The sequence below is a fragment of the Chelonia mydas genome, chromosome 25 (assembly GCF_015237465.2).
Source record: "Chelonia mydas isolate rCheMyd1 chromosome 25, rCheMyd1.pri.v2, whole genome shotgun sequence".
NCBI lineage: Eukaryota > Metazoa > Chordata > Testudines > Cheloniidae > Chelonia > Chelonia mydas.
The window spans coordinates 10,005,052-10,028,236 of record NC_057858.1 but is presented as its reverse complement, the minus strand read 5'-3'; the positions used below and the strand labels follow the sequence as shown (position 1 = coordinate 10,028,236).

Here is a 23,185-nt window from a genome sequence, read left to right as displayed (position 1 = left end):
CTCCCCCAGGGAGGGCTGGCAGAGGTGCTGGCAGGCTAGGTGCATAGCTGGGACATAGGCACTTATGGGATGCATAGGGAACTACATGAGTCAAGCCTGGTGGGCCTTGCTATTTTAGTGATGGGGGCCAGCCAGGTACTTGTAATGAACGGGCTGCAGGGTGGGATCTTAATGACCGAGCTGGGCGAGGAGCGTCTGGGTTGGTGGTGTTGGAATTTAGACCAGGGTGAGCTGGATCCTGGCAGTTTGTGGCTAAATGAGCGCGGGCTTGTTGAGTATGTGGGGCCTTGATTCAAACTATGGGTGAGATTATTGCGGGGTGGGGAAGGGACCTCTGGGTATGTACAATGGCTGAGGGCACTGCTGTACTGGGATGATGGAGAAGGGGTGTACGGCAGAGACCTTGCTATTGAAATGTAAGAAGCATTTCTTGTTTGGATCTCACCTTCTCGTCCCATGGGATGGCGGAAGATGAGAAGCAACGGCTCTCTGGCTGGTTGTAGTAGGACTGGTGGTAGCTGGGGTTTGGCGGGACAGGAGATTCTCCTCCTTTGAGTTTCCTTGGCTGGAACGTGGCTGTCCCTGTCTCTTTCAGAGTCTGGAGCTGGCTGGCCTTGGGCCTGGGCCCTGAAAGAGGATCCCGTGACGGGAGTGGTGGCGTGAGATAAGGCTGGGATTGCACGCCTGCTTTGCTCCAAAGATGTTCCCCCAAAACCGCCCCCCGGTGAGTGCCCCGGTTCCACTCCGTTCCCACGGCCCTGTCTGGAGCAGCATTGGGGCGTTCTTTACTTGCGCTAAATTGACCCCTTTCCCCACCGCATCCCTGCAGGCCGGTCTGTCTGGATTGCCCCACCTAGGAGACGGAGGAAGCAGTTATTGCAAGTATCTGTGCTTCTGCCTTTGCGTGAGAGTCCCACTTGAAGTGTGAATTTAAACCAGTGCAAAAGGCGGTGTGGACGCCTTTATTCCGGTTTCTCTTAGGAAGAGGGTCCAAGATAAACTGAATGACCAGTGTTTACACAGGGGGTTGCGCTGATTTAGCTAAATCAGCTTAAAACAGGTGCAACTTGTGTGTACGCGCAAGGAATTAGAAGGAGTTTGGTTTAATACCCCTCCGACGGTCCGTCCTGCATTCACCTTAGTGCTGATGTTCTCCAGCTTAGCTGTTAAACCCTGGCTGTCAAGATGGGACCAAAGGTGGCAAAGGATCGCCCTTCGAGGAGCTGATTTCCTTTGTGTCCATTCTCCCTCAGCTGTTGCCTTCCCGTGAGTGCCTGCTGTCTGTCTCTCCCTTGTGACAGAGCCAGGTGTGGGGATGGTGGCCCCAGGAACTGGGGATTCTGCAGTTGTGGTCCCCCTCCCAAAAGCCTGGTTCTTGCAGGCTCCGTGAATAGCATGGCCATGTTGCGGTGACTGCCCTCTTCCTTCCACGCCCTCCGCCGTAGGTTCATCTCCAGGCACCCGCCGTGGCTTCGACAGCTGCCAGCACGGTTTCCACAACCCCTCAGTCCCTGAAACTGACCTACCCAGAGACCCTGGACCGGATCAAGGAGGAATTCCAATTCTTGCAAAACCAATACCACAGGTAATGCGCTGCCAAGCGACAGCGAGAAGCGGTGCCCCTTTAACTGGGCTGGCAACAAACCGCTCCTCTATCTCCACGCTGGGCATTAGGTCTCGGTGGGCGGGAAGTGGCATGCCACGCCGGCACGGGCACTGAGCCATACGTGCCGCGAGAGTGTAGGAAGCCACCCCAGTTCCTTGAAACGCTCTTCTTGGGCAGCGCTGCCCAGCCTGCCAAAGCCCGTCTAGCGTTCCTGTGCTTAGTCCCACGGGCTTTCCCCTGCGTGTCTGGTCCTCCGGGTCTGGATTCCTGCCTGCTGCATTGCTAGGCTGAGCAATCCCTAAATGCACCCCCTGCCCCTGCTTTGTAGCTTGCTACATTTGGAAAGCAGATGGGGCAACATTCAAACTTCCTGCAACCTGTTTCCTTGGAGCACGGAAGCCCATGACACACGCTCCTTCCTGTGTGCCTGTCTGAATTCCCACCCCCTTTTCCCGTTCCCTACCTTTTGGCAGATGGGACTGAATGGATTCTGCCCAGTGGCTCTTTTCTCTGGGCTAGGGGTGGGCAGACCAAAGTTTTGTATGAGTCTGTTCTGCTCTAGCATCGTGCTTCTGTGCCACCAGCTAACCCTTGTTCTCTTGGTGGGGGATGGGGGTGGGGGGTCTCTCTCTTTATTTTTACAGCTTGAAGTTAGAATGTGAAAAACTGGCAACAGAGAAAACAGAAATCCAGCGACATTATGTCATGGTGAGCGGGGTGGCGCTCCCCTTTCCCAGAGTTCGGAGCGAGCGAAAGACCAACCGGGTTGGGTTTCCTTGGCTCCCGGTTTGCATTTGGGCTGCTACGCCTGCCCCGGAGATCTGGCTGTGTGAGCTCACTCATGAGATGAGTGCGGCTGAGCTCTGCCTTGGTGGCTTTCAGCGGCGTGTTACTGCTGTCGGAGAGGGTGGGAGGGAGCTGGTCTTGTGATTTTACTGGGCCCCAAGCTGTGCGGGGAGGGGAGGGAACTGAGAGGCAGGTACAGCCCCATCTTTGCTCTTACTGCTGGAGTTGGGAGGGGAAGGGGTTGGAATCTGCTCGTTAGTTTCCCTTTTCCATCTCTCTCCTTTCTGCTGGCAGAGAAATGGAGCCAGAGTGTGAGCTGCAGAGATCCCCTAGAATGTGGGGCCTGTGTTTGAAGAAGACAGTCTGGTTGCTGTATTGTTTCTCTGTTCCCGGGGGTGGGCTGCTGGGGAGAGCTCTCCCTGCTCTTGGCAGTGAGATTTGGGGCAGTATCTTCTGATCCCAGCAGGGCCCGATAATGCAGGAATTCGGGGTCAGGCCGACCTTGCACGCCTGTGGGTGTGCAGTGGGTGGTTTGCCCATTAGCCTTGCATCTCCCTTAGTGACGCCGTGTTCTTTCCCTTGCAGTACTATGAAATGTCCTACGGCCTGAACATCGAAATGCACAAACAGGTGAGACTCTGACATGCCTGGTCTTCCTGCCAGCTGTCTGTGGGAACCCACGGTGGGCTCACCCTTGCTTCCCACTTTGTAGCCAATCCCCATCCCAGATAAACCCAACCCTCTCGCTTTTCTCCTTATGCAAAACACAGCTTGGGCCATGGGTTTCCAAGATGGGGGCTGGGAAGGGTGTCGAAAAGTCACACCCACCCGGCCTTTCCCATGTTGCATGGGGTGGGGTGGGGCCCAGCCCCCCACTATGGAAAAAGACAGGAGCCACTGTTGCAGAGTTAGAGTGGAGGATTCCATTTCCAGCTCTGCTACTGACTTGCTTAGTGCCCTTGGGACGGTCCCTCAGTGTCGCCTCCCCTCTGCGATATGAAGATAGTTGTGGCCGACAGAGGTGGTCTTCGTGCGCCCCTGTGAGCCTTTGCACAGTGCTGGGGAAGCTCGGCGAGCATGCAGGGAAGATGGGCTTCAGGCCTGCGCGCTCAAGCTCTTGCGGGAGGTGGGTTTTGACATTCACCGCCGTCCCGCTTGTCCAGTCAGGGGACCTGGTGCCATGGGACCCCTGAGCTAAGCCAGGCAGCCCTTGGGCACTCAGCCAATGAATGGAAGATGGGTGAGAACTGGGCTCTGCGAGCCTTGGTGGAAGCTGTCCGATAATTAGTTACCAGCCTCTTGGTGAGCTCCATTCAGCGGCTACGCCGGGGCTGCCTGTGGGCCTGGCAAGTGTCCTGAGGCCCTGTGATGCCCAGGAAGAGCGAAGTGTTGGCTCTTCTCCCACTGCTGCCAGATCTGCCCTGCTACCCACAGTGGCCACACCCTGTCTGTATCAGGGAGTCCATGCGGGAGCAGAGGTGGGTGTGGGGAGGGGACTCTGGGGGCTCGGAAGCCGTTGGGCTTTCCTTGCCTCCCCCTGCTGCACTGCACACTGGGTTACCAGCTGCTCTGAGACAGAAGGTTTCTTCTCATCTATTTTTAAAGAGGCTGCATAGGAGTCTGGCAGCGTGTGCCTTCGCCGGGCACATCCCTTCCCTTCATCCCTGTGGACTCGCCCCCCGGCCAGCTGTTGCACGGGTGTCTCTCTTGGGAGCTTTGTGCCAGGGTCGCATTTTGTTTGGAGACCCAGCTGCAGCCCAGACTGGGCTGTCCCCCCTCACCTCAGGAGCACTGGGGGATGCGTTGGGAGCATCCTCTGCTCCCGGTTGCACTGACGGCTTTGCATAGCTGGCCTGCTTCTCTGCTGCCTTCCCAGCAGAAGGAAAAGGCCACCTGGTAACGCCAGGGGCTAAGGGAAGCACGAACCACCCGCCCCCATGTAGGAGATAGAGAGCCGAAGGGAAACGGACCCAGCTCTGCTCCCCCCTCCCCTTCTCCCCCATTTCATCTGGCTGCTCGCTCGCTGTGCAGACAGCAGTATTTACTGCCGATTCCAGGTGCCGCTGGCCGCCTGCCAGCGTGCTGTCTGCACTTTTAACGAGGGCCCGTAAGTCTGCGCTCTGACAGCCAATGGCCCTCGTGTGAGAAATGGGAGCTGCCCGCGTAGAAGGCCGCAGGTTATCGGTGCTGCGGGGAGATGGAACCTCTCCTTTGCTCAGCTTGCTCGTCATCCCAGGTGGAGCCTTTGTCTGGGTCTTGTCCCGTTCTCACCCCACCCCCCAGCAGGCAACCTAATGCCCCGGGCCGGCTGCCTGCTCCCACCCCCCTCGCCCGCTGCCTCTGCCAACCCGCACAAGCCCTGTTTTATTTTGCTTTATCGCACGCCGTTAGCTGCTGGCATAAAGAGCGCGTCGTTAACTTAATGCTCAATAAGGAGTCTCGTTAATAAAAAGGACGAGCGGCTGAACGGTCCAGCCAAGGAAGAGTCCACCCAACGCACGTCTCGCCGAGCCGGGTCTCCCGCCCTGCTCTCCGTAAGCTCCGAGAAGGATCCCAAAACCCCATTGTCTCAATGGGGAGCTATTATGGGATGGGCCGCGCTGCCTCCTAGCCAGATGGAGTCTTCAGGGGCTGGGGACCGAAGTCCTCTGAGCTGCAAGGGCCTGGTGCCGCTCCGTCCTCAGCCCCTCCGCTGAGACCATCAAGAAGCCGGGGGTAGCTGTGTTGGCTCCAGCCGTCCGTTCGGAACGAGGCGAAGGCGATCCGCTTCTTCTGGGGTCACCATCGCGCACTGGGCTTCTCTGCCGCGGCTGCCCTCCGGCTGACTTCGAACCGGTGACCCGGTCAAAAGGTTCTGTATCCCGCCAGCTCTCAACTGACCCCTCCAGTCCCTTTCAACCCTGGCCAATCGTCAGTACTGGGCCGACGCACTAGTTAAGCCCTGATACTTCTCCTCGGGCTGCCTGGTTTCTCCCTCGTGTCGCGTGACTCTGGAGCGCGCCGCTTTCTTGTGTCGGAGCTTTGAAGAGGCCGGCGGGTGAGCGGGCCAAGCTCTGTTGGAATGGCTTTCTTCTCTCTGGCCGGCTCCCGGGCTGGGAAGGAAGCCCTGGTCCCTAAGCATTCAACAGGGGATTCATTGCACTGCGGCTGGAGGGTCTGGATTTTCTTTTAACGGCTGCTCCATGTTGCACTATAAACCCTGCCGTGGTCCAGGTGGGAGAAGCTGCAGGCAGATCCCGGCGAGATGATATTTTTGGCATGTTGTTTGTACCAGGGAAGAACCCTCAGATCTGCCTGGACTTGGACTTTTCCACCCAAAATAGCGAGCGAAGGGGAAGCGGGGGTGGGGGTGGAGAGAGAAAAAGCCCTGAAAACAGCATGATCATTTTTCATGCTGAGAGCGTTAAAGTGCCAGTAAATTGCACATTAACGAGCGTGAGCGAATCGGAGGCAGTGCTCCCCGAGGAGCTGGCTGCCCATCAGTGCATTAGGAAGGAGAATCCATCACTGCTGGCCCCAGGAGATGGCTAAATCCTTCCCAGAAACTACCTGCTGCCAATATTTTTTTTTCCTGGGGACTGGTGTGTGTCGGTGCAGAGGGGAGTGGCTGTTTCCTTTTTGGTGCTGGGGCGGGGGAGAATGCAGAGAGCACATGGCTCTTGGCTTTGTTTTTCATGAGTGAGAGATCTAGGACAGGATCATTAGATTTGCAGGCTCCAGCTGAGATCAGGGCTTCACTGTGTTAGGTGCTAGACAGACGCACAATGTCCCTCCCCAGAAGAGCTTGCAGCTTGAGGCTCCAGAGAGGGGAGGTGACTTTCCCAGGTTGCCTGCCTGGCTCCCAGTTGTCCTGACTCCCAGTCCGGTGCCCTGTCTGCTAGGCTGCACGGCCTCTGAATGATCTCCTCGGCATGTGGCTCTAATGAGGGTCACCCCATTAGATAGCGATAAAAGGGCAGGTACCGAGCATCTCTTTGGGCCCATACGACTCCCTCCGGGGTGCGTCCCATGTGCGATGGCTGCAGGATGTGGGGACCCTTTTCTGGCCACCCATGGGTGGGTGTCATGCTCTCTTGTCTGTCTGACTGCTCGAATCCTGCCCGGGGCTGTGGTAGGTCATCTTCTCGGGCATACGCCCGCACCAGGGCCCTGCAAGTCTCTTGATTTGGGAGTCAAGCCCAGAGGCTGCTTGCCTCCCATCCTGCCCTGGCTGTAGAAGCTGTTGCCTCCGCTCCAGCATTGGGAAGAGCAGAGCTGCTTCAGGCCCGAAGCCGGTGAGAGTTGGGGCGCCAGGTCCCCCTCCCTTCCCCCGCCGCTGGGTCGTGCTAGAGAGAGGCCTCGGGGCAGTGTGAATGAACTAGCCCTAGGACGGGAAGGGGGTTCCTCAGCTGGAATTCCCTCCCCCCAGCTGATTCATGGGGTAGGGGCTGTGAGGGTCACCCCAGCCTGGCTTCCCCCCCTGTGTTTGAGGGGATCCCTGTCCCTTTAATTCACGGCTTTCTGCAGCTGCTCGAAGCTGGAACCAGTGGAGGGTGCGGGGGGGGGAAGTCTTTGTCTGGCCTTGCCCAGCTTGGTAGCTCGGGGCACTGATTGAAGTGCTGTGCTGTCCTCTCTCCACCTCCTTTCCTCTTCCTGCGTTCAGGCCTTCTGATTGCTTGTGGCACTCAAGTGTTGCAGAAAAACAGCAGCTGTAACGAGAGCACCTCTCCAGGGCTTCCTGGCAAACCACCGAGCGCATCAATTAGCACTCGGCAGGGCCGGAGAACTATTTCTGGTGGGAAGAGGAGACATTTGGGGGTGGGCATCTTGACAGGACATGGGGTGTGTGTGTGTGTTGGGGGGGAGGGGGGCTGGGGGGGGGCAGGATGCTATCACCGAAACTTGGTGTTGCATGGCTCATTAGGTGTCAGCCATGGGGAGATGGTTGCACTGAGAGTCTGGGGGAAGCTTTCTCAGGGGTGGGGCATAGCAGGCATGTCAGCACTTGGTCTGGATGCTAGGATCTGGCTTCTGAGATGCTGTGGGCTTCCCGCCCCCATGCACCGAGAGCTGCCAGGGCCGGAGGAGCGTTGAGTTGGCAGGGACTGGCTTGCCGGTGCTTGGATCAGCCTTGGGGTGTAGGGGGCTCTGGTTCTCACCTGTCTAGGGGAGATCGTTACTTGGTTTCCCAGGGAAGCTGAGTGGTGTCCCCTGCAGTAAGGACACCCCCACCCCGTCCCCTCCAGGTGCTCTCTGGATCACACGGCGGTTCCTCTGCCTTCTCCCCTTCATTGTAGCCGGGCGGCGGGACTCCAGTTGGGTCTGGAGGGCCGGGGTTGGAAGGAGCCCACAGGATGGAGAGTGGTTGTCAAGGGAGGGGGCAGAGCTGGGTATTAAGCAGATAAGTGTGTCTATTGGGCCGGGGGGAGATAGAGCAATGAATGAAGAGTTCGCTTGAAGATGGGCTTTGACGTATCAGTGGCTCCTGGGAAGTGGCGGTATCTGCTACCAGGGGACAGGGGGTGCATGGGAACAGGGGAACATTAGTCCTCTTTCCGCCGTGGGTGGAAACTAGTGTGTATTTGGCTTGCAGCAGCGCCCAGGAGTCCCGGTTCTGGAGCAGTGCCCCTCTGCGCCGGGCATTGCATAAACAACAAAACAACTGGCCCTGCTCCAGAGAGCTGACAACCTGCCTCCCCCAAGACTCCCCTTTCCCCAGGGAGCTCTCCGAGGAGGAAACAAGCCCCGGCAGCCTGCACGCTTGTCCGGCGCATGGCTCTCCGCTCGCTCCGCTGAGCGGGAGAATCCACACATGGCACTGGCTTCTGCTGCACCGTAATGCTAAAGGGGGAGTGTGGGGCGTCACGCGTGCACATTGAAGCAGAAGAGGCCGTGGAGGGCAAAGCAGCCTGGTGCACTGGTTAGAATAGGAACTTGGGGGGGCTAGGACTCCGGGGTTCTATTCGCAGCTCTGCCACAGTGATCGGGAGCAAGTCACGGCCCTGCTCTGCACTCTCTGCTTTGCCCTCAGTAAACGTAGGTAGGTATCCCCCCTCTCTCCAGCGAGGAGAGAGACGAGCTAGCTTCTGGGAGCCGTGGATGGGGGGTGTGTGTGTGAGAAATCTCATTGGTGCTGGGAGAACCCATCTGTGTATAATTCGGTTTGAAATGCAGCAAAATCTGGGCTGGGACGTGGTAACCGCTTAGCCCCAGCCATGCTGCATTGGCAACGAGGGGATCTACACGTGACACACTCGAAACTTTCAGTGGTGCACAGCAGGGCTTAAGTGTGGTGGGTGTAGTGGGATTCTAGAGGCAGAAGGTAACCCGTGTGTTTGAATAGGGTCAGGACATGGGGGCTTGTGCTGCTCCTCGTGGGCTGTCTGATGGGCACAGTGTCTCCTAGCTCCAGATCGCTCTTGGCTTGGCGGCTAGGCCAACGGGCAGCCCTTGGCAGGAAAGGGAGGGGGTGTTTCTTGGAGCCCTGCCCAGGGGCCAGAGACTGTGGTGGAACAGATGTGCAACGAGAGCAGCTCAAAGGTGCCGCTGACGTTCGTGGGTTTTCTCCTTCCAGACGGAGATCGCCAAGCGGCTCAACGTGATCTGTGCCCAGCTCATCCCATTCCTGTCCCAGGAGGTGAGGTGAACCTGTTGCATCTGCGGGCAGGGGGTGCGTGGGCTCGTACAGGCTGGCTGGGCGTTCATGGCTCCAGCCAGGGCTTGGAACGTCCCAGGCTGCCACAGGCTGTATTCGCAACCTCTTGGCAAGCAGGCACCTCCGCCTGCAGGTGGGGAAGGATCAGGTCATGCCACTTCCTTTGCCTGCCTTTTTAAAGGTGACCGGAGGGTTGGGTGTGTGTTTGTTTTTAATTATTTTGTCTCCTCCCAGCATCAGCAGCAAGTGGTCCAGGCAGTGGAGCGAGCCAAGCAGGTGACTATGGCAGAGTTGAACGCGGCAATCGGGGTATGTGGATCGCGCCCCCCCCGCCCCCCGCTGCTGGCCACCGTGTGTACTGCCCCTCCCGGGGTTTAACTTGGTCTCCTGCACCTGGGGCTGAGGGAGGGGCTCTTGGTCTGTCCAAGGCGGGCTCCATGTGCCCCTCTAGTGGGCTCTCTTGGCACCGCCTCTCCCACAGCTCGGTGCATCCGAGAGGGGATTGTCCTACTTTAGCCGGAACGGCTGCTGTCTGGGACCTTGGCTGCTGCGTTTCTTAGGGCTTCTATCCCGTAATGAGCTCAGTGGGAGGATGGGGGAGGGGAGCACTCCACTAGCTCTGGCATCTAACAGCAAGGTGGGAAGCAGCTTCCCCAACTTGCTAAGGCTCCTGCTCTCCCCCCTTTCCCTCCCCCCGCCCATTGCAGGGGGTAGAATCCTAAGCTGCTTTATTGACGTTCCTGGCCCTTTAAAATTGGCCCCGCAACCTGAGGAGTGGGGTCTCCAAGTTCCAGGGAACCTTGTGCAGGGCAGATGGGGTTTTGTTTTTTAAAGGGCCGGTGCTATAGGTACCCCTTAGGTCCTCCACACCTGTGTTCTGCCAGCGAGATGCACCATCCACACGGGATGGGGCGTGGTTGGCCCTGTTCACTGGAGGGCAGTGTCCTTTCTCTTTGTCTTCCTGAGATGCCAGCAAAACGCGTGCCTCCAAAGATTCCCTGGAAATGCCCTCTGAGTATGAACCCCCACTCTCCAGTGCAGATGGGCTAGTGTGTTAACCCAACCCCGTTCAGTCCCCACTGGGCATGGCCCCTAGAATTGTCTTAAGGTTGGGCTGCCCCTTTCTTGGCCTTGGGGGACTGTGTGGGTTTCGAAGGCCAGAGAAGAGCTATTTGTCAGGGACGTGGGGAGACGAGCGCCCTTGAAAGTTGGCGAATGTGCATTAGGGGAGCTGGGATGGCTGTCTCTGTGTCAGGCCAGTTGCCAGCCAGGTGGATGGATGGGGGCGCGCAGCCAGCCCTCTTGGGGACTTTGTACTGAGTGGTGGGAGGATAAGGGAAGCGTAATCCCACCCTGGGCTGAGAGCGGAGGGGAAGCATGTGAGACGCTGGCAGAAATAAAACGGGGAAGGAAGCGGGGGCCCAATAAAGGAGCGGTGACAACTTGCTCCATAGCCGCACTTAATGAGCAGATTATGAGAGCCTTTAAACGGAGGGATGTGAAAATGATAATGGAACAGGGTAATTGGATTTGGCACGGCGTGCCAAGGATTGGGGACATGAGACGCCGAGCAGAGCGCCTGGAACAAACCAAGACGAGGCAGCGTTATGGATCCTTGCGGCGGGGAGGATTGGCAGCTCGGCTCGTCCAAGCTGTGATGGGGAAAGCTGAACGCAGCTGAGAGTTGGAGGCTTAGAGACCTGGATGTGACAGAAGCAGGACAAATGGTGCAGGAGAGAAGAGGCTCCCCCAAATGTGGGTCGACGAGCATTAGCGCTTGCCTACCTTGGTGAGGCAGAGGAGCACTGCTTAGGAAGCATAAATTAAAAATGATGGAGCTGGATCATGGCAGGGCTGGACAATTGATGTGTGACGCTATCCTGCTGCTGTTGCTCAACAGATGTGGGTGCTGAGGGTTCTGGGGGCTGGTATGGCGGGGGTTACATACCCACAGGCATCACCCCTTTTTAGCAAGGCTTGGCAGAATTCACTATTTTTATATGTAATTTTGATGAATAATATCGATTCTTTTAAAGCATTTTCCCCGTATGTTTCCATTTTCACCATTGTGGGAAATTATGGGTGGATCAGCCAATTATTTATTGGCAGTTGATGCTGAGAATCAAGAAGTTAAAACTTTATAACCATTAAAACACAAACTGCCAACGTCACCTCACGTGTCAAAATACACAAATTAAAAACTCTTAAATCAAACACTTTACAAGGAGTATTTTTCTTACTTGGCCTGTTTGTAAGTTTCGGTTAGTGTTGCTGGAAACAATATATGTGTATAGGGTGAAAATGACATTTACCAACAAACATCGGATCCTTCTATGCCTATTTTTAGTTGAGAGGTCACAATCAAGCTCTGTTGTGACTCCAGATTCATCCTTTGTATTGATTTTTAAAAAGAAAAAAATCAAATGCCCCCACAAGGTTCTTTGACCAGCTTTCTGTCGCAGTGTAAACAGAGACTTTTCCCTGCTGTAGTTTGCCACCTGGGTGTTCGAGCCCTAAAAATGCAAATGAAACAGGACTCTGAACAAGAGTGAAACAGGCTCTCTCTGGCCCCACGGAGAGAAATATGGAAAGTAAAGTGTGCAGAATGCAAAGTGGATTGTAATTGACTTTTATTAAAGGGGTGTTAGGGACTCGGATGGAGAAAGGGATGGGCTTGAGGTTTATTTATTTTTTTTGGTTTGCAAGTGAAATTGACAAGTGGCCCTATTGGGAAGAGATTTTTTTTGCCACCATCTTCCCAACGGTAGCCATCCAAAACTCACCAAGGAAGGGGGAAAGTGGTGGCCGGTTGAAGCAGAGGATTGTTGCGTGTGGTGAATTACGCTGCTAGCCCAGCCTGGCTCCTGGCTTGTGATAGGTGGCCAGGGGGAAGCCAAGACCGCTGCGGCGGAGGCAAGAGGGTTATTTTGGCCGCCGTTACCTTGTCTGGGATGGTACCTGGGAGCCCTCTTCAGGGAAGGCCCAGACTCGTGTCCTCCCGCCGCTGTAGTTCTGACCTCTCCCTTTATTTCTTAAAGCGGATGTAGCGCCGGTGCCAGGGGCTGGACTGAGAGCTCTGGAGACTGACGTCCTGTGTCCGTAGTGCAGGTACCACATGGGCTGCAGTGGCCAGGCCAACTTCCTCTGGGCCCCGGCCAGCCTGCCGTCCGACTGCTGGCGGGCAGCGACCTCTGCTTCCTTCACGGCTGGAGTGAGGCTCTGTCCATCTCGCTGCCGGCAGCTTTTTGGCGATCCTGGCTTGCAAGGGTTCTCAGCCTTGAGTCAGCGAGGCTGGCCTGGCTCTTGAGGGCAGGGTGGGGAAAAGCAGATGCCCCCTCTCAGGCGCCGGCGTCTCATCTGGCCTGTCTTCCGCTCTCTCTCTCTCTCTCTCCGCAGCATCAGCTCCAGGCGCAGCACCTGTCCCACCACGCCCCTCCCATCCCGCTGACCTCTCACTCCTCCGGCATGCAGCCCGCCAGCATCGCTGGAGCCTCTGGGCTGCTGGCTCTGTCCGGGGCCCTGGGAGCTCAGGCCCAGCTCCTCCCGAAGGACGACAGGGGACTTCACGACAGTGAGCCCAGAGGTAGGGCTGTGGGCCGGGGTGTAGGGCGTTAGGAGAGCAGGGAAACTTGACCCTGACTTCCCAGCTGTCAAGAGGGTGAACTCCAGAGAGAGTAGGGAACCTGGGGTACGGCTGGCAAGGGGGAGCAGAGCCCTGGGGTTACACCCCATCCCGGCCAGCCTCGGACGGCGCGTGAAGGCCGTTCTCAGTCTCTCTGGGCCCTCTGGGTGGAGGCTGGGCGGTGGGGAGGGGGTTTGAGTTTCCCTCCGGTCCTTGCCAGCAGGGGGTCGCTTACAGCCAGGGCCAATTTCAGGGAGCAGCCCAGCTCCTCCGCCCGGAACCACATACTGGTGGGGGGGGGGGGACTCCCCAGCCGCTAGCGGGGGCTGGGGGGGGCGGTGCAACGCGCTCTTGGAACGCTCGGGCTGGGCGCCGTGGTGCAGGATGGGACCCAGGCAGGACGGCTGCCAGGGTTCGAAATCCTGGGGAGCTGAACCCCTGCTCCGGGACCGGCCCCGTCCTGTCCACAAGCTGCAGAGGTGGGTGGCCGCGGACGCTGCCTCCCGGGGAGAGGAATAAGGGGGGGGGCGGGGGAGCGTGTGCATGCTGGGGGGGGGGGGGGGCTCTGAGATGAAAGCAGCACCCTCTTCTCTCTTCCTTTCTTGCCCTGCTGCTGATCCGTGTTGCCATGGAGACAGAGCGAGACCTGGGTCCCGTAAGTACTCCTCCTCCTCCTCCTCCGCTTATTGTTTCCTTCCAGCTGCGGGAGGCTTTGGCCAGGGAGATTGGGTTGGGGGCAGGGCGGGGGGTGGTCTTTAAAAGCTTCCTTTTAGCCGTGTGGGGGGGAAGGCTCCCTCCCCTCGTCGGTGCGGGGGAGGAGGTGGTGGGTCTGGCGGAAGAGGGGTTGCAACCTTCAGCAGCATCCTAGCTGCTGCAGCTGGTAAGGAGCTGGCAGGCGGCCAAGGTCATGGTGGATTGAATCTCTTTCCTGGCGCGCGCCGCCCCATTTCTGTGTTGCACGGGGAGGGAGGCAGTGCCTGGCACCTCCCTACGGGGGGAAGAGGGGGCTTCGCCTGAACCCGGCCTCCAGCTCGCCATGGGGGCTGGAAGCTGCGCACCCCTTGGAATGCAGTCCTGGCGGGAGGGCTCCGCACCCTTTATGACTAGGGCAAGAGGTGGGCAAAGTCTTCCCGCTCGGGCTGACGCGGCTGCAGCTTGTGACCCTGGAAGCCCTCCCTCCGTGTCCACCCGGGCCCTCAATCCAGACTTTCCCCGTCGGGGGGGCTGGATTCGTCTCCCTCTTCCTTCGCCCGTCACCCCTGCTTCCCCCTGACACGCACACTTCTGCAGCTCTCTCACTGTGCAAATAGTGGGGCCCTGTCTCAGCCCCACAGGTGCAGTTCCCATTGGTCTGGCACCGCCCTTCCGATGCCAGGACTGTGTTGGATCCGCAGCAGCCCCTGGTATGTGGGTGCTTGGCTGGTGATGCTTATACCTGGTTTAGTGATGGGGAAACTGAGGCAGAGGGGTGTCACACAAGGGTGGAAGCCAGGAGTCCTAGCTCCTGCTAACATCGGAGTGGAGGAGCGGTCTCTTTTTCTCTGCCAGCGGCATCCCTAGGTGTCCCCCTGGCTGCCACAGACCAGACAGGGACTTGCCAGTGCCTTACTAACCCCCTTGGGATCCCTTGCAGCCCAGATTTCCCCTCCTGTATCTGCACCCGCTAGGCGCCTTGTAGGCCCAGGATGGAGCTGGGGTGACAGGAGGAGCTGGCTGGCCAAGCGCAGGAGTCCAAGCGGGCCAAAGCCTGGGTCACCGTGACCTGGGGGTGAGGGCAGAGCTGTGATTCTAGCTGGTGAACTCGAGCCATTCCTGCAGTGCAGCCTGTCCCCACCTGTCGGGCGGAGGGGGGTTCCCGGAGACCTGCCAGTAGGGGAAAGAGGAAGGCAGTTGGTTCAGTAGGCTTGGGAGTACCCACGTCTGGGGGTGGGAGGTGTCTCCCAGATTGCAACTCTTGATGTGCACGCGGCCCCATGGCCAGCCTACTCTGCTGCCCTGCACAAACCTCCGGGCTAGTGGGAGCCAGGCTGCGGGCGGGTGGGCGGGCTGTGACCGCAAGCTGCCAGCAGAGCCCTGGGTGCCATGGAGCTCAGCTCACTCCTCTTTCCTCTGCCCCCACCCCCGCTTTCTGCCGGGACCTAAGCTGGTTCTGGAGGAGCCGCGTCCCAGCCGAGGAAGGCCCATCGACCGCCCGTCTGGCTGCGTGGCAACTGGGTCCAGAGGCAGGCGCGCGCCCTGGAGCCAGGAGCTCACCTCCTGGCCGGATCCCACTTCCGGCTTTACGCCCTGCCCCCATCAGCCGGTCGCGTTGCTGCCCTGGGGCTTGTCAGAGGGGTGAATGGAGCCTCAGTTCATCCCGCACTGCTCGAGAGATGCAGCCAGGGGAGGGTTAAGTGGCTTAGGTGTCCCATGGGCAGAGCAGAATCCAGCTGTCCTAAGGCAGTGGCCTTGTGGGAACATCGTGGGGTGGAGGGTGGGGGGCTCTGCCGTTATCCGTGTCCATCCTGCTCCGGTGGGGAGGGCAGAGGCCTCTTTGGGGCCAGCAATCCCTCTTTAAAAGAGGTGGTGGGGGGGGTTTAAGCCCGGCCCTGCTGTCTCAGCTTCGTAAGGCATCTGCTCCTCCTCTCGTTCCCTAGAGCTCCCTGGTGCTGCCCAACGGGGAGCGGGTGCGAGCCATCTCGGAGTACCTGAGCAACAGCAAGAAGAGGAAGACCGAGGAGAAGGACTTTGTCACGGACTACGTGAGTGGTTCTTTGCAGCTGCTGGTGGTGGGGGCGTGTTCCCGGGACAGGAGAGCGGGAGGCCTCTCCCCTCTACTAGCTCCTTGTCTAGGCTGGGTTGGCATGTGCCCAGCCGTAAGCAGTCCTCCATGGGAAGCTGCCGTGACCCGTTGGGATAAAACCTGGTTCCCGTCTCCAGCCGGGCAGAGCTCCGTGCTTGGGGCCGCGCCGGCTGCTGGGTGTGAACGCTCCTCTCTCTGCGTTTCAGGGCAGCGATGCGGACAAGAGCGAGGACAACCTGGTGGTGGATGAGGTCAGTGCTCGGGAACGTGCCCTGGCTTGGCTGGTTGGCGTTTTTAGATGGGCTGCAGTGCAGTCTGCTGGGCTTTAGACGCACCGTGAACCTCCTTTCCTTGTGGGAGGGCCTGGCCCTGTTACCGAAGACGAAACTGGCCCTCAGAGGTTAGGGTTGCACTGCTAGGGTTTAGCAGAGGTTGGAAGTGGAACCCAGGAGTCCTGCTCGAATCACTAGACCCGGAGTGGTGGGAAGAGCACGCAGGGATCTGGACTAGTTCTCTCCTCCGCTCTAACCTGTGAGGCTCCACTCCTCCCCAGAGCTGGGAGCAGAACCCAGGAGATGAGAGGCCCAGTCTACCCACCCCTGCTCTAACCGCTAGCTCACGCTGCCTTGGCTGTTGTACGGAGTTCCCTGCTGGCGTTGCGGGAGATGCCTGGCTCCTGTACCTGTCAGCAGCCGGAGCCCCCCGACCTGAGGCCGGTCGATCTCTCTCTCTCTCTCTCTCCCCCACAGGACCCCTCCTCCCCGCACAGTGTCCACTCGTACTCCTCCCGCGAGAATGGGGTGGACAAAGTCCCGTTGCAGCGGAAGGAGGCCGTGCCACTCAGTCCCACCTCCATGGCCTCGTCCAGCAGCACCTCCCCATCCCGGAGCAAGGACCAGCCTACGGTATGTGGGGGTGATGGGGTTGGTTTGTTTCCTGCTATCCAGGGAGCAGGAGGGCGCGGGGAGGAAGCACAGTCCCCTTGTCACGGAAGGGGAAGGCAAGGCTGAGCCGGAGTCTGATGCCCCATGCGGGTTTCGTCCTGGCCTCCGTTCCCACGGGGGTGAGCGAGCTCAGAATCGGGCCCGGCGAGGACAGCGCCCGTCGGTGTATCGGAGCTAGCTTTGAGCATGCTAGCAATAGCCCAGCGCCACGGGCTAGCCGCCCCCAGCACAATCCTGCCCGGGACCCTAGGTACGGACTCCGCTGCAGCTCCCCCGTGCCGTCTAGCGAGCTAGCGCGATCCCGGCGTAGCTCAGGTGAGCCCATGTGGGCTGTCCCCTTTGCAATGCAGACGTATCCTGGGCACGCTGGTCCGGCTTTGCCCAGACTTCAGGGCTATGAAACTGGCTGCTTGTTCTCTCTGGGTGCGGCGGGAGAGGGCAGGGCCTTGTGGTCAGGAAGCGACCATGTAAAACCAGCCCCACGTGGCCGCTGCGCTGGTGGCCAAGCCCAGCGTTTGCTCCTGCTGGCCTGGAGGAGTTGCCTGCATCCTGCATCCTTGGCAGAACAAGCCGGGTCGCTCTGCCTAGTGCTGGTGGAGTGGTTCGTGCCCCTCCTGGTGTGAGTGGAGCTGTTCTGCCCCTGGGGGCAGCCCGCCAAAGCTGGGGGTCTCTGCTGGAGAGGAGTCCGCCCCACCAGCCACAGAGACCATTGCAAGGGCAGATCCAGGCTGCCCGCTCCAGGGCGGGAGAGTAGGACCGTGTTTCCTGGGCTTCTCCTGCAGCCGGCCTCTGCCCTGGGTGGGGCGAGTTTGATGTCCTGTCGCAGGGTCCTTCTCCACTCTGCGCCAGGCTCCCGTGCTGACCCCTGTGCATCAGGGGCACGGACGTAGCTGGCCTGCTGCACAGGTACGGGCTTGGCTTGCTGGGGTGCCATGTGCCAGGGCAGTGGGGCTCTATCCTTGCAACTACACTGAGTTAAACCAACGCCAGGCTTTAGTCTAGACAAGCCCCAGCACAGTCACCCTCCAGAGTCCTCCGTTTCCCCCTTCTCGTGCCCACGGGAGCATCCCGATTTCACAGCGATGTTTGTTTGGGGCCTGGGCTCAGCCCCAGCACTTCTCCTGGGGGGGAAACCGGGCTGAGCTGTCTGCTTCCAACCGGTCAGTAAATCAGAGGCTTGGGTGGCCGCCCGTTTGGGGCTAGAGGGGCTGCAGCGCGGTGGGTGGGAGGGGGTTGTAAGAGCCGAGTGCAAGCTCTGGGGGGGGGGTTGGGTGCCCCGAAAAGCCCTGGCTGAAGGTGGCGCTCGTGGGGGCAGGGCATTTCCAGGCTGCTGCTGCGGCGAGTTTTGAGTTGGACTCTCTGCTTTGCAGGTGGAGAAAGCCGCAGCTCCCGGTTTGAAGTCCAGCACCCCGACTTCCCCAGGGGACGCCACGGTGCCAGGGTCCAGTAGCGGCAGCAGCGCCCAGCAGTTCCGCCCGGGGGCAGCGAAGCCCTCGGTGGATTCGTCAGGTAGTGGGAGGCTGGGGAGACCCCGGAGGTTACGCTGGCCGGGGGGCAGCGGGACGCAGTCGCTCTGCACTTGGACGCAGAGCAGCCTGTTGTGGAGACCCCGGAGACTGGGCTTTGGCTGCCCGGGCCGCTGGGTCTGGCGCTGCCCTGGTGCGGGGGACTAGACCCCAGTCGGGTGCTTCCCATGTCTCAAGAGGTGGCACCACGGGCCATACCTGGCTAACCTGGAGCCTGGCCAGGCTGCTGGGACAGGGCACCCCGGCCAGGCTGGAGTGGTGTGTTGGGGAAAGGATGCCCCAGCAGCCGCCTCCTCCACCTCTGTGATATCAAGTCCGGTGGCTCTAAGAGGCCTTGTCCTGGGAGAATGAGAACTTGGCTCCAGGTACCCAGCCATCAGCTCCCAGAGCCAGGGGGCAGCCCTAGAGCCGGGGCTGGAGCCTTGCTGAGTGCTAGGGCTGAATGGGGGGCGGGGGGGGGGGGCAGCCGAAGGCAGAGCCAGCTGCCCGACGGTCAGCAAGGCAGCTCCCCGTCCGTGCTCCTCGAGCACGTTGCCTGCCCTGCCAGGTGCAGGGGGCACTCGAGCCCACGCCTGACGCCCAGCGGAAGGATCCGCGAACGAGCTCACGCGCACCCCTGGGGGGATGCCGCCTCGCTGGCAAAGGGGGGCTTCAGAGCCAGCGGCGTCAGCGGATCCGGCCATCGGGAAGCAGGACTGAACTGGGCATCGCTCGGCGCCAGCTGGGGTGGAGAGAGCGAGCTCTCTGTGGCCCCTGTGAACAGTGGTGGCGGAAGCTGGCTGGGCCGTTCTCTGCGGCAGGTGGCCAGGGCAGCCCCCGGCTGGTGGCTCCGCTCTCCCTTGGGCTGGAGCGGGCGCCGAGCAAGGCCATGCCCGTGCCTAGCCCCGCATGCGGCCAGCGGATGCTGCTCCCAGGGACAGCGGTGAGGTTGGGCCTGTTCACACCATAGCTTGGGTTGGCCCTGAGCTCTTCCCTCCCGCCCCCGGTCCTGGCCACTGCTGCTCCTCTATCTCTGTGACTTTCTCCTTTCCCAGCTCTGGGCCTGAGGAACCCGCTGGCCATGCAGAGCTCCTACCCGGCCACCTTCGGCATGGCGCACCCCTCCGTCAACGGCGACATGGCCGGGGCTGGCGCCTACGCGGGGCTGCACCTGGTGTCCTCTCAGCTCAATGGGGCAGCAGCGGCCGTGGGAGCCAGCGGCTACGGCCGCTCCCCTCTGGTGAGTGCACCAGTGGGGTGACGGGGAGGCGGCCGGTTGGCCGGCCTCCTCCTGCAGGTGACTGAAGGGAATTCTCTTCTCTGCTTGGCTAGATCGGCTACGACCCGCACTGCCACATGCGTGTCCCGGGGCTGGCGGCCGGCATGCAGGCGGGGACCTCGGGCAAACCGTAAGTGCTGCGCATGCCAGGGCGGGGGAGACCCCTCTGGCGGGGGGCTGCGAGCTGGGCGGGGGGGATGTGCCGGGGGGGGGGGGGATTCCCCTTGTGTGCCCCCTTTCCATGTTGGGCGTAGCCCTGGCCCGGTGTGAGTCTGGGGCATTGGATGGCAAAGCAGATCCAGCTGCTGATGCTGAGCTGCCTCCTTCCCTTTATATCGCCCCTGGCTTCGAGGAGGTGTTGGGTTTGATGCTGGGCTTTGATTAATGCGATGTGCCCTCCGGGGGGTGGAGGGAGAACCGGACCCAGTTTGCTCAGGGGACTGGGTCTTGCTGATGCCTCCCTCCCCCTCCAGCGCCTACTCCTTCCACGTGAGCGCCGACGGGCAGATGCAGCCGGTCCCCTTCCCTCCCGACGCCCTTATCGGCACCGGCATCCCCCGGCACGCCCGCCAGCTCCACACCCTGACCCACGGCGAGGTGGTCTGCGCCGTCACCATCAGCAACTCCACCCGGCACGTCTACACGGGGGGCAAGGGCTGCGTGAAGGTGTGGGACGTGGGGCAGCCTGGGACCAAGACGCCCGTGGCGCAGCTGGACTGCCTGGTAAGGGGAAGGGTTGGAGGGCAGGACAAGAGAAGCAGAAATGGATTAGGGCTGGTCAGCTTAGAAAGGGGGTATGAGAGAGGTCTATAAAATCATGACTGGTATAGAGAAGGTGATTTGGAGACGTGTTATTTACCTCTTCACATAACGCACACAACCCAGGAGTCACCTAATGGAATTAGTAGGAAGCAGGTTTAATACAAGCGGAAGAAAGTATTTCTTCACACAACACACAATCAACCTGTGGAACTCACTGCCAGGGGATGTTGTTCTGGCCAAATATCTAGTTCTTTTTCGAACCCGGTTAAGTTCATGGAGGTTAGGTCCATCAATGGCTATTAGCTAAGGGATACAATGCCATGCTTGGGTCAACCCTAAATCTCTGACGGCCAGGAGGGGAAGACTGGGGTGGATCACTCCAGCTGCCCTGTTCTGGACATACTCCTCTGACGCTCTGGTATTGGCAGCTGTCGGATACTGGGCTAAATGGACCATTGGTCTGACCCAGTATGGCAGCTCCTATGTTCTTTATGTCCTTGGAATTCCGGTGCAGCCTCGAGGGGGACAGACCCTGCTGGGCTGGATGCAGCCTCCGGTGTTTGTGGGTGCAGATGAGAGCACATGGATGTGTCCAGTTTAGGGAAGCATTTAGATGGGCATTTTGCATTTAAGCAGCTCTCCAAGAGGAGTAAGAGAGGTGCTCCCGCAGACTACCAGAGACCTGCAGGCGCAATGAGCGTCGGTGCAAAGTTCCCACCCAGAGAAACAAATGGGAGGTTGTCTGCAAATTAGCCTGAATATACCCCATCACTCCTGGCTGCCGCCTTTGAGGTGGGGCGTGGCCGCTGGGCTAATGTGACCGTTTAAGACAAGAAGTTAGTTCGGTAGAAACTCCACAAAGAGGATTTGGGCCTCTTGATACTTCGATACGATGCTGGGTGCAAAGGATTTTGTGAGCATTGGTGGCCAGTAGCAGCCTGGGTATCTCTGTCTAGGTGCGTCTCTGGCCCCCGTCATCAGAATATCTCGGTATCTCCCAGTCGGTGCATTTTATCCTCTGGCGGTAGCGTGTAGGCCTTTGTGTGTCACAGGGAGTCGTTTAAAAAAAATTAATGGACGTAAATTTAAACCCTGCTCCGTGCCTCACCCCACCTCCAAATTTCACCTCCCTTTAAACCGTGCGCAAATTACGTGATGTTTGTGGCTTAGTTTACCCATCTGTAAATTGGGGCTAATATAACTGAGCTACTTCCTTAGAGAGCCGGGCCTCGAATCAAGCAGTGTGGATTGGGACTCGGGGAGGGGGCTGGGTTCTGTTCCTTGCTCTGCCACTAACCTGCTGGGTCACCACAGGCAAGTCAATCTGCCTCCCTATGTCTCGGTTTCCCCATCTAGAAAACAGGGGTGACGATACTGACCTCCTGTGTCAAGTGGTTTAAGATCTGTGGATGAAAGGGCGGGGTGGTGGTATAAAGCACTCTCAGATCCTTAGAGAAAAGGCCCTATGCATATACCAAGGGGAAAAATCCTTCAGTAGCATGCACCCCAATTGAGGAACACACGCGTGCACACGAGCCCGGTGTTGTGTGAACGCTCCCCCATGCACAGGGCTCACATGGTTTTCAAAGCTCTGTCCACATTCGTCATGATCTGGTGAGAATGAAAATGTAGCCGCGCTATTCCCTGGCTGATACGTTAGGAGGACACGGGGAGCGGATTACTATTGCGGACAGGAAATGAGTCTGTTGGTTTTGACAGTGATGTGTGTAACCAGTTTCACTGTTTTTCCCCTGGATCTAGTCCTTGACGCCCTGGTCCTGCAAATACTTACACATGTGCTTAAAGCTAAGCACTTGCATAAGTGTTTGCAGGATTGGCCATAGTCCGTTTCTGCTTTTGCTTATGGGGTCTGTAGTCCCTCGTTTAATGAGAGAGACACATCCTGAAAAATGGGATTCTGGGGCCACTGAGGCAGGGACAGGACCTGGACCTCTTTTTTTAACATTGCCTGACTAGATTTCAAGTATGTCCCTTTCTGACAACAAAATACAGAGCTATCTTCCTGCTGGCCTTAAAGCAGCAGTCTGGTAACAAATCTTCTTCCTGGAGTTGTGCTGACCTTGAAGATACTGATGCATAAACAAGGAAGCGGATGAGTCATGATCATTTCAAGCTGCATTGGAAATTTAGGAGAGAGGAAATCTGTATTTTAGTAATTGGAGGTGGTGCATAAATTATTTGGAGAAGGTTCTCTGTTCTGTGTTAGGAAGGAGGCTAGACGAGATGAACATAGTGGCCCATTCTGGCCTTAAATCCGTGACCACCTTTGTGAGGCAGGGAAGTGCTGCTGTCACCATTTGACAGGTAAGGAAACTGAGGCACAGCTAGGCTAAGTGACTTGACCAAGGTCATATGTGGAGTCTGTGGCAGAGCTGGGAATAGAGTCCAGGTCTCCTCCAGTGTCCTGATCATTAGCCCTTCCCACCTGGGAGAAGGGCCTGTGTCCCTCCTGACTAATCTGCTCCTGGCCATGAGCCCCATCCCGCAGGCTCTTGCATGGTTGCTCCTCTTGTTCACGTGCCAGAACCAGCCGTGTCTGTTGAACAGCTGCTGCGGAGAGCTGATGCTGTGGGCATGAAGCACTAACAATCGCGTGCTAGTAAAACGAAGGCCCCCTCTTGGGCCCCCCAGGCATGTGTGTTCAGTGCCGGAAGCCAAGCTCCGGAGGGTGTGGGCTGCAGGTCTCTTCCCATCGCCCAGACGGGCGCACTGCAGATGGTCCTATCCGCTGGGGTTTCTCCCATGGGAGTCCCCTCCGGAGCTGGGAGGCCTCGACTGGCCCCTAGCTAGGACTCGAGCGGATGTCTGAGCCGTGACAGGAACTGACCCCTCTGCTCCACCTCCTCTCCCTTCCCCAGAACCGTGACAACTACATCCGCTCCTGCAAGCTCCTCCCGGACGGGCGCAGCCTCATCGTGGGGGGCGAGGCCAGCACCTTGTCCATCTGGGACCTGGCCGCGCCCACCCCCCGCATCAAGGCGGAGCTGACCTCCTCGGCGCCCGCCTGCTACGCCCTGGCCATCAGCCCCGACGCCAAGGTCTGCTTCTCCTGCTGCAGCGATGGCAACATCGTGGTGTGGGACCTGCAGAACCAGACTCTGGTCAGGTGAGCCCCGCTCCACACCCCCGTAGCTCGCAGGGCCTTCCCTGCATGGCCCCCCCGGGTCAAGTGCATGCACCTGGGATCAGCCGGGTGACCTCTGCCTCTCGTTGCCGGTTGGCGACGGTCACACTTAGGGGTGCA

At 59.0% G+C, this 23,185-nt stretch overlaps 1 protein-coding gene and 1 long non-coding RNA gene across 5 annotated transcripts in view; one reads left to right on the top strand and one right to left on the bottom strand.

Moving 5' to 3' along the window:
• LOC119564460 overlaps positions 1 to 627 on the bottom strand; it is a 9,671-nt gene extending 9,044 nt beyond the window's left edge. Inside the window, exon 1 of the long non-coding RNA XR_005223354.2 lies at positions 446 to 627. This is a non-coding gene — a long non-coding RNA (uncharacterized LOC119564460). The remainder of the gene's footprint in view (positions 1 to 445) is intronic.
• LOC102934223 (transducin-like enhancer protein 1) overlaps positions 1 to 23,185 on the top strand; it is a 25,939-nt gene that overhangs the window by 783 nt on the left and 1,971 nt on the right. Inside the window, exons 1-17 of one of the 4 annotated variants that reach the window (XM_043535884.1) lie at positions 208 to 226; positions 596 to 724; positions 1,446 to 1,585; positions 2,251 to 2,314; positions 2,978 to 3,022; positions 8,946 to 9,008; positions 9,261 to 9,335; positions 12,423 to 12,609; positions 13,287 to 13,303; positions 15,285 to 15,389; positions 15,637 to 15,681; positions 16,180 to 16,335; positions 17,745 to 17,883; positions 18,935 to 19,119; positions 19,212 to 19,288; positions 19,632 to 19,881; positions 22,800 to 23,047. In XM_043535884.1, the coding sequence (XP_043391819.1) occupies positions 701 to 724; positions 1,446 to 1,585; positions 2,251 to 2,314; positions 2,978 to 3,022; positions 8,946 to 9,008; positions 9,261 to 9,335; positions 12,423 to 12,609; positions 13,287 to 13,303; positions 15,285 to 15,389; positions 15,637 to 15,681; positions 16,180 to 16,335; positions 17,745 to 17,883; positions 18,935 to 19,119; positions 19,212 to 19,288; positions 19,632 to 19,881; positions 22,800 to 23,047 (1,820 nt within the window). In that variant the 5' untranslated portion in view covers positions 208 to 226; positions 596 to 700. Of the gene's footprint in view, positions 1 to 207; positions 227 to 595; positions 725 to 947; positions 1,267 to 1,445; positions 1,586 to 2,250; positions 2,315 to 2,977; positions 3,023 to 8,945; positions 9,009 to 9,260; positions 9,336 to 12,422; positions 12,610 to 13,286; positions 13,304 to 15,284; positions 15,390 to 15,636; positions 15,682 to 16,179; positions 16,336 to 17,744; positions 17,884 to 18,934; positions 19,120 to 19,211; positions 19,289 to 19,631; positions 19,882 to 22,799; positions 23,048 to 23,185 lie in introns of those variants that run through there. The other 3 variants (XM_037885680.2, XM_037885679.2, XM_037885681.2) reach the window with 3 other exon arrangements.